General features: G+C 32.8%; 1 protein-coding gene across 3 annotated transcripts in view; it reads right to left on the reverse strand.

Annotated features, from left to right (window-relative positions):
• LOC107612812 (phototropin-1) overlaps positions 2,563-9,978 on the reverse strand; it is an 8,815-nt gene continuing 1,399 nt past the window's right edge. The window contains exons 3-23 of one of the 3 annotated variants that reach the window (XM_016314563.2): positions 9,145-9,831; positions 8,865-9,047; positions 7,809-7,900; positions 6,841-7,150; positions 6,535-6,757; positions 6,328-6,398; positions 5,967-6,073; positions 5,757-5,806; positions 5,549-5,653; positions 5,264-5,323; positions 5,088-5,177; positions 4,923-4,999; positions 4,615-4,699; positions 4,406-4,486; positions 4,195-4,298; positions 4,068-4,117; positions 3,717-3,823; positions 3,472-3,606; positions 3,335-3,386; positions 2,913-3,025; positions 2,565-2,790 (exon numbers count right to left, since the gene is read on the reverse strand). In XM_016314563.2, coding sequence (XP_016170049.1) covers positions 2,620-2,790; positions 2,913-3,025; positions 3,335-3,386; positions 3,472-3,606; positions 3,717-3,823; positions 4,068-4,117; positions 4,195-4,298; positions 4,406-4,486; positions 4,615-4,699; positions 4,923-4,999; positions 5,088-5,177; positions 5,264-5,323; positions 5,549-5,653; positions 5,757-5,806; positions 5,967-6,073; positions 6,328-6,398; positions 6,535-6,757; positions 6,841-7,150; positions 7,809-7,900; positions 8,865-9,047; positions 9,145-9,791 — 2,913 coding nt within the window. In that variant the 5' untranslated portion in view covers positions 9,792-9,831 and the 3' untranslated portion in view covers positions 2,565-2,619. Of the gene's footprint in view, positions 2,791-2,912; positions 3,026-3,334; positions 3,387-3,471; positions 3,607-3,716; positions 3,824-4,067; positions 4,118-4,194; positions 4,299-4,405; positions 4,487-4,614; positions 4,700-4,922; positions 5,000-5,087; positions 5,178-5,263; positions 5,324-5,548; positions 5,654-5,756; positions 5,807-5,966; positions 6,074-6,327; positions 6,399-6,534; positions 6,758-6,840; positions 7,151-7,808; positions 7,901-8,864; positions 9,048-9,144; positions 9,973-9,978 lie in introns of those variants that run through there. The other 2 variants (XM_016314564.2, XM_016314565.2) reach the window with 2 other exon arrangements.

A 9,978-nucleotide genomic window follows, 5' to 3' on the forward strand; every position in this document is an offset into this window, starting at 1 on the left:
AATAATGCCCATCGTTTATGTTTAGCTTATCGGATCTTATTTTCCACAAACTATATATCCATTTGATTAGATTTTTAATTTCTTTAATAACAGAACATTAGCCAATAAGAAATAAAACTAACAAGTATTTATTTTGGGAAAAGAGACTTCCATTATATTATAGTAAAAATTGCAACAACAAGAAAAAACATAAACTAAAGAAAAAGTTTAAGAAGTTAGCAACTTTTTTAAATTCTGGTTAGGATGTAACAAACAAGAAAAAGTGAGTTATTGGATGAAATCTCACACCAATCTCACACCATTAAAATCATTATTGATGACTATTTAATAACTACAAATACCAAAAGTTGCTGGTCCCTAACATTCCTCACAAAAAACTGAAATAATTTGTTGTTGTCTATCCATCAGAGGTGTACATAATCCGCCGATCCAAATATTCAGTCTAAATCTAAACATTTTTGGAAGTTAATTTTGTATTTAGAGTTAGATAAAAATCTTAAAAATAGATCCGATTATTATTTAAAATTAGATTTAGATCAAGATAAATCCAATTTTCACCTAACTTATATACATTCTAATAGAACTAAAAAAAAAGTATATATTTTAAATTAATTATAATATTATATTATATTAATTATAAGTTTATTGTTTTATTTTTAATTTAAAAAATAGATCAAAGAAGTATGAAATTAGAATTTATGAACAAATTTAAATTTATAACTCAAATGATATAGTCTCTCATACTCAGAGATTACGAGTTCGAGTCTCACTTTCTCTAATTTTAATGTGATCCGAAAGTAGTATAATTTTATCAAATCTAAAACCAAATAAAAATCTCAAAAATAGATTATTATTCAGCTCCGAATCCAAATCTAGGCAAACTCGACTCCATATAGTCCATGTACATTCCTACTACCCATTTGCACTAAATCATTTCAACTCATTAAATTTATACTTTGCTTTTAACTTAATATATAATATATTTTACTTATGTATCATTCTTACTTTTTTTTTTTTTGGTGACATGTATCATTCTTACTTAAATAACGTTATATAAAATGTTACATATATTGTTATATTTTATTATTATCAATTCGTTTTTTTATTTATTTAATGATTTGTACTTCTTCCTTTTTATTTTCAAATTGAGCAAGTAGTTAAGCCCATCCTAACTAATTTCGATGGTAAGACGAACATGCTTTAACGAAATAAAAAAACACACACACACACTTGAGAAATGAAAATCAATTTTACAAAAAATGATAAATCTAAAGACATTTTTTTAATCTAATTTTTTAAAATATATTATTCTATTTACCCATCAAAATATAAGAATATATTATAAGAATAAGTTTTCCATCTTCATTTTAATTTTTTTTTTGTATTTTATGTACCGTGAAAGTTATTAAATATTAAGTCAATGGTCCTCCTTGTCTCATGTAGGTATCTTTAGTGATATTACTTTTTCTTTTATTGAACTTGTTTGTAATAAATCTTGTGAATTCTAATTTTGATCTCTATAATTTTTCAGTCCAAATATTTAGAATAATAACATTTTCCTATTAGCTCCTACAAAAATGATGTTATGATATGGATTCAAACATGTGTAGACATTTTTATCTGTTTACTATTGCTTAATATAAAAATAAAATTTAATTTGTGTGTCCGTGTATATAATTTTTATACATACAATCAATTATGTATATGGTCGAATTAATAAAAATAACTAATTTTAAAATATATTATTTAAAAAATTATTTAAATACATAAACCTTATTAAATAATTATATAAAACTTCTTGTATTATCAATATATCAAATTTAAACTCATAACAAGACTAGTTTAATATCAAACCAAAAACTGAAAAAAAGATGGTTAAAATTAAAAACAAATGCTTTTGGAAAATAGAAAAGCATTTTTTTTTTATTATGCATACATAACCTATTTACACCAATGAAAATATTATTCTAAAATTATACAAGAGTCTTGTAATATAAGCACACAAAATCTCTCTCCTTCCTCTCAAAAAAAAAAAAAAAAAAACACCAAATTGATCCTTAACGATATTTGTATCGAATAAATTAATCTCTAATAAAAATATTTAACAAATCAATCATTAAGTAGAGATCAATTTGTTAAATTTTTGCTAAAAACTAATTTATCCAAAGGGACCAATTTAGAGTATTACTAAAAAAGATAAATAACAACAAAAGCATACAAGAGTTTCTGCTCTAGACTAGAGTGTAACTTTCAAAAATGTTTGCGGGATCTCCATTCTTAAATTACGATGAAAAGCATCAGACACTGCATGCACATTACTCATAAAACGGGTAAATGGTTTCACCATGTGTTCCTCGAAAGCGACATAATTAGTTAACTGTTAACTACATCCTCTAACCTGCATGCGAAAATATAATAATAAAAAAATTATTAATTAATAATTGGGTAGTCATTAGGATAACAAGTGGGAGGGAAAATTTATTATTTTTTGTTTTATTTAATGTACTTTGTAATAAATAAATATTATATAAAATATTGTTTAGACTGATTATTTTTTGTCTTTCTAACATAATAGCATTACCATAATAATAATAAATATTTTACTAATCAAAATAGTAATTAATTAATTAGGTTTAGTGTATGTGTTACCATGCAGCGGACTAATGCCCAATTAACAGACTTAAAGAATGGATGACGCTTAATTTCATTTGCTCCTTCTTGTGAACCCAATCTATCTTTGGGATCTCTTTGCAACAACCAATAAATTAGCTGCTTTCCCTGGAGACTTACCTGCATTAAGAGTAGTTTTAGCATATTAAAACATCATTATTAATTATTTATTGAATTTGACATAAACTAGCAAGGATCGGATTGGAGGATTTCATCAAATGTAATTAAAAGAACAAACTCACTGGTTTGCTTTTGGGAAATTTAAGATCCTTGTGTAGAATATTTGCAAATGTTTTTTGCCTTGTCTTTCCCCTGAATGGTGTATACCCATAAAGCATTTCATATAGAAGAACACCTGAAAAGAATAACGCAACTTAGTTAATGTCAATTAAACATAACGTGTTAAGTGTTAACATTATCTTACATGCAATATATAAGTTCAAGATTTTATTTATTTATTTAGCATTTGAATTGCCTATTGATAACTTTTTTTTAATCTATAATAATGTCCAAAGCATAAAACGGGATGTGTATAGATAAATTGAAAATAAATAAAGGCCAAAACAAAAGGTGACATTGGAACAGGATTAAACACAATAATAACAAAGCCAATTATGCATGCTAACTTGTGCCTAAAATCTTAGGTATGAAAATTAAAAATTACCAAGAGCCCACCAATCCACAGCACTAGTGTGGCCTGAACCAGATATAATTTCCTGCATAAGTGTAACTGTCAATATCCAGAATAGAAAAAGAGAAAAATATTTTATTCTCATTAGAATATGTCAAGAAATAACAAACCGGAGCTATGTACTCTTCTGTGCCAACAAAAGAATTTGATGCTCTCATGGGTTCAGCCATAAACACCGGAACCTGTTGACCTTTTTGTTGTTTTTTCTTCTTTTTCTTCTTGTCATCCGTGGCTGGTAGAAGCAGCTGCACAAGTATAAATCAGACATAAACAAAATTGTTATCAGTGGTTGAGTTATAAGTATTGCTTATAATAATTAAAAGCTGCATTATATGAAGTTTCATCTCAGAGATACCTGTGGCTTGCAAGATGTTAAACATGACAAATCAAAATCTGTTAGAGCCACATGTCCATTGCTCTGGATTAACACATTTTCTGGCTTCAAATCCCGATATATTATTCCTGCAAATTTTCATAAAGGATGTCAAATTCACTTAAGACATACATCAGGAAATTTTATAGGCAATACTTCTTCCCAGAGTACAAAATGTTGTGATAACAAAGCAGCATCTTTTGATCAGTTATTGCAGCTTGTTAACTTCATACCGGATTTAGAGAAACATTTTGTCAGTCTTATACTTCCCAAGTTGTATTTCATGGGTTAATAATTAAAATTGTTAGGCCATACCAATGCCTAATAACCTACCTTGACAATGAAGATACTCCAATGCAACCACTACCTCAGCAGCATAAAATCTATGAATATTGAGAACTTAATGTCAGTTAGAGGAAAGTAGGAGCCATGTGCATGTAGTAGCATAATATTATTATACCTGGCAGCCTCTTCCTTAAGAACTTTTGTTGGCTGTCGATCAAGAAGCAGGAACAGTTCTCCACCAGGGCAGTAATCAGTTATCAAACAAACATGTGATTTGGTCTGCAAATCAATCAAGTTCCAATGATTTTGACAAATTCATTATATAGTAAAAAATAATGAGGACTAGTATGTTTTTCTAATTTGAAAGTGATATGTGAGCATGAAACCTGAAAGGAAGCATATAATGCAGGTAGAAAAGGATGGTCCAACATGTCAAGGATTTCTCTCTCTGTGCAAGCTCTATGCACCTGCAGAAAGTGTAGAAACTTGAAAGATCTTGATAACTGGAACCAGATATGTGGGATATGACAGAATAGACCCAAAACATAACAGAAAAGAAAGAAACAATTGTGTGCTTCATAATCATATTGAGAACCTTGTTACGATTGAGCATAACACCCTTATCCATAGCCTTCATGGCAAAATGGTGACCAGTTCCACATAGCTCCACTAGATGCACACTGCAAACCAGTAGTAATATACCATAATGTCACTACCACATAAGCTTGATATGAAAAAATAAATAAAAGTCTAGAGTTTTAAAAGAATATATAGAAGTTCTAATTAGTTTTTAAAATATCGAGCTCTCTTGAATTGTTCGCTATTGGTAGAGGAAAATTCACCTATAAGTTTCTCATCTATGTTGGAAATGTGAAAGAGAAATAGGGAAGAACTAATTAAAACCTGCCAGTATCTCCTGATCCCAAAGGTTTAACTGGCCTAAAGTGCTTTAAGCCTATCTGTTCTCCACTGTCCAGGATCTGCAAACCCAAGGTTACATAAACAACAGGAAAATGGTATATCCAACAACTTTCAAACGAAGCAATGAATATAATAAAAAAGTAATACCTTCTTGATAGCTCTCCAAGCAGCATCTTCCTTCCTATGAGGTTTTGGCTGAACCACTTTTGAATGATTCATCCATAAATCGTCCGGTTTCTGGAGATTGTCAATAAGACCATGTCACAGATTGAAGCCAAAAGCTCTTTAAAATACATTGGAACTGGGTAGCCAGTAGATATTACCATATTAGCATCCGGAAGTTCTCTTACTGCCTCATCAACATTTTCTGCAGTTTGTTTGACCTGAAAGTGGATGTCAAAAGAACTTGTTATACTCAGCATTCAGGAAATACTTATAACGAAAATGAATAGATATCAATATTATAAATTTTAATGGAAGTCACAATTCTTAGGCTTTGAAGACTTCAATATTTGGCACAAGTTGAATATGTAATGATGTTAACAGAGTTTAATGATTTGAGACTCAGTATATGGTAAATTAATGAAGCACTTGAATGGAGTCCAAACCAGTTGTTCTCCTTCTTTTGCAGTATTTTCTGCGATGCAGTTGTGAAGAGGCTCCACATGTTGGCTACCGTCGAGTTGAACACCAATAAAATACTGTACTTCTCCCTGTTCAAACGAGTAAAAAAAAGTGTTTATCCATCCAAAACAAAATTTCTGCGGCAAGATATTAGAAGAGCTAACTTCTTCACTCAATTATGATAAGTTATACCTTCTGGTCACGCATAGGTTGCAGATGGAACAAGTTCCAGAACTTTTTACCTGATGAGTTAAGCAGAAAAAGCTTCAATAGCAATAATAGGAATAATAACTGCAGCACTATTGTTTCCTTTTAATGAACTAAATAGTGCCAAGGGAAAAAACTGCTAACATTTCCTATCATTTTAGTAGTTTTCTGTGCAGAAACATTAGGCTAGCTTACCTGTCTTTGTATAATTAATGAGTTGTACAGTAACTTCAGTTTGGTTGTCAATGGCTTGTCTAATTTTTTTCACAGTTGCTGGATCTGTTTCAGGTCCTTGAAGAAATCTGAATGACCAAGGAGTATCCAAGTTAAAGATAAATTTGACATAGATAATTTCCGTTAAATCAACCTCTCCAATGAAATTTTATAATATTCTAAGATAAAATGCAGAGTTTTGTGGAAGTATGGCATATATATGATGTGTGAAACAACAAAGTGTCAATATAATATTCATTTGCCTGTATGGACATTTAACTTGGAGCATATCATTAAATATTAATTAATAACGAAGAAGGCGAAATAAAAAATTAGAACATACCTGCAATTTTTGCCCAAGATTTCTTCACGACTATATTCAGTAAGCTCTAAGAAGCTGTCAGAAGCAAATATCTGTAACAAAAAAAAAATAATACAAAATTACAAAGCTTATCTTGTTCTTACATGTTTATATGAATTGAACAGGAGGTTAATATTCTCATCAGTAGTGTAATTAACAACAGTAATTAGTACATAAATTGAATATTACAATGGGATTGTCAGGGAGCCTAGGATCAGTGATGACAAAGTTTTTCTCAATACGTTCAAGTGTGGTGGCAAGATCAAGACCTTTCCTCTTCTCCCTTTGGATCTCTTTGCCCTCAAATTCAAAACTATCAGGCCTGTCATCATCATCCTCACTCTCTGAGCTCACTTCCTCAACACCTTCGTTATCTATGCTTTCTTCATTTGCCTGATTTTTCTTCATGAACCTGATGAAATAGTATAGAAGCATGCATAACAGCATTACGATAAGATAACTAACTATGAAATAAGCATAATACAGATAAACTACCCCATGAAAGAACGGCGACGGGAGTTTTTCTGCTTCTTTTCAGGGACCTCACTGATTTGCTGCAATGAAGTTAATCCATGTCCTCCTTCTCCTTGTGATTTGCGTCTAGCAGATGAAGCTACGCTCTCAGATTTTCTCCTTGATGTTTTCTCTGTTTTGTGCTCTGCCTCTTCTTGTTGATGACGGTCAGCGACTCCGGATGAATTTCTGATGAAGGGACGGCGGTTTGTTGATTCACTGAGTGCTCGAGGACGCTTTATGGCACTCACCAACTCCGTTACTGAAGTTGTAGCATTCTCTTTTTGCCGTGCTGCATCAAATGTTTAATAACAAAAAGGAGTTAACAAAAAACAACTAAAATTTAACAATTAATAAATGTTAAATAAGGTAAGTTTCGATTTTTTTTTTCTAACATTACCGCTGCATTATATATTTCATGCACAAGCATTAACTAAACAAGATGATCTCATCAAATTCTGTATATATTTCGCATGCTGAGTGATATATTGATATTACCTTCTTCGCCCTCCAGTGAGCAGTGTTAACTTTTTTTGTTATGAGTCCAGCTAGGGAACTAATAGAGTATTTGTACAATGTGTATAATGGACTATTTATTTAGCTTATGAGTTAAAAAATGAACATCTAGAATAAAATATTACTAATTTCTCAAACACAATACATACATACTATCCAAAATAACCATTCGGGTACTAAAGATAATAGACATCTGATATCCTATTGAATCGAACATCCCTATACCCCCATTATACACATTGTATAGATACTCGATTGGCTCCTTATATTCCCTCTTTTATTATTTAACCAACTTTATTGTGATCACATACATATTTGACTAAGTTTCAAGCAATGAGAGACTTATTGTTGATTATTCATTCTGATCAAAGAATATAAAGTGGATAAGTGATATATTGATCTGAATCTGAAATGCAGAGAGCTGTTCTCAGTACCATCATATCGAATCAATGATTCAGGCAAGCCATTGGGACGTAACGCCTTCTCCTTGGCCCCCTCCGTGTGCTTGCTAACCTCCACTTGCATTCTAACACAAATGGGAAATAAATAAATAAATAATCTATATTCCTAATAAATTATTTTACTTCCTAAATAATAATGCTAGGTAACCAATAATATATTTGAACAATATGAACAATAAATTTTGAAATTGGTCAATTTCAACTAAAAGACACTACATCCTAATTTAATGCCACTAATTAAATTTAGAATTAATTTACTCTTTTAATCTTATTATTCACATTGTTGTTCAATATTGTTGTTTACTTATACTTTTTCAAGAACTATTATCATTAAGAAAATTTTTAAGAATATTTTAAAGCTATAATGTATAAGGATTAAGGACCCGTGGCTGGCTGCTACTGGCTCCCTTGTATTCCGTCAAGCCCCACAGGCAATCAATGTTAAGGTTCGAATCTTTAGGCACTTGTGTACGATAACAATTAACAAGTCTCACAAATAAAAAACGTGGTCCATTTGGCCCAACACATGAAAATAACTCACAAATCACATTCATCTTAAAAACATAGATCCTCAATGATGTTATTTGTTAATGGGTTTTTAAGTTTAAACCACTGCTTTGTTTTATAATTAATAATGATTCCCCCCTTGGATTTTTACTTAAATGTTTAGTCAGGCCCTATATATGCGAAGTCAGTTCTTATTTTTATTTATCAAAATTTTCAAACATTCCACATTTAATTACAAAAGGAATCAATAAATGTTATAAATGTCAAAAGGAATCTATAATTTAACAAAAACAGCTAAACAAGTAAACATAGCCCTCGTAGCACTTGGCAGTTTCTAAATGGGAAGAAAATGATACATAGTATGGTCATTATCAAATTATTATCAAAATCCATGCAGCCACAATTTGGTCCCCAACCAGCCCTCTAATTAAAACAATGACAAAGAAGTCAACAATAAAATGAATAAAAAACTAACTTCAAAGACAAAACTCAAAAAGTGGTAAAAAAGGAAACTATCTTTACCCTATGAATTTGATGACTTTGCCATCCTCGTCCTTGATGGGTGAAATAGTAAGAAGGTTCCAGAAGGGCGTCCCATCCTTCTTGTAATTCAGCAACCTTCCACAGTAACTCTTCCCAGCTTCCAATGCTTCCCTTATGCTTGCCACGTCATCCGGATCCGTTTCCGCACCCTGTAAAAACCGACTGGACCCCACCCCGCCATTTAACATAAAAATCGTTATAACCGTTTTCTACTAATTCTGTTATCATTTTACAGTTATGGTTGTTACTAGATACATACCAGTTTCTACCTATCACCTCCTTGGAGGTGTAACCAGTCATCTTGAAGAACCCGGCACTGGCGTAAAGGATCGGGTAATCGGCTTTGGTAGCATCAGAAACCACGAAAGTTTGTTGAAACGCCGAAAGGGCGTTCTTCAGGTCCTCCGATACTCTCGGGATCCCGCGCGATTCCGCTTCCTCCGAGGAGTCGCCGGAGGTGCGAGCTGAGTTTTTCGAGTTCCTCCGGGAGGAACCGCCGCCGTCGGAGTTTCGAACCGCCACTCCCTGAGGCTTCCCGGTCTCCGTGTCCGTTTTCAGTACTAATCCCCACTCTGCAGCTCTCTGCGCCGCCGCACCAGACTCCGAACTCGCCAGCGGAATGGGTTCCTTAAGTGCCATCCAGGAGGTGGCAGTGGTTGTTGTGGACGTGGCGGCAGTGGTGGTCAGCTCCTCCAAGGAGTTACTGCGTGGCAGCTGCTGCTCTGCCGCCCAGGTTTTCCATATAGGCTGAGGACGCGCCGCCGCCGGCGAGCCGGTAGGATTGCCCGCTGCGGATGCGGTGGAGTAGGAGGAGGCAGGGTTAAAGACTTCGAGGGAGCCACGTGGATCTCTGGGAAACGGTTTGAGTGGTGATTTCTTCGGTGATTTCCCTGCTGACTGCTCCATCGCCACCTCCTTCTCTCTCTCTCTCTCTCTCTCAATTGCACTTTGTAGAGTATTTACAGTACAAGCTTTATTAGTAATAGTAAGTCACAACTTTATGCTAAGCTTTTTTAAACAAGTTCAATGAATAAATATTAACATAAGTTTACCCGACTATATACGTATCATCATATATGTGAATTGAATACTG

This window comes from Arachis ipaensis, chromosome B08 (genome assembly GCF_000816755.2).
Source record: "Arachis ipaensis cultivar K30076 chromosome B08, Araip1.1, whole genome shotgun sequence".
In the NCBI taxonomy this organism is placed as follows: domain Eukaryota; kingdom Viridiplantae; phylum Streptophyta; class Magnoliopsida; order Fabales; family Fabaceae; genus Arachis; species Arachis ipaensis.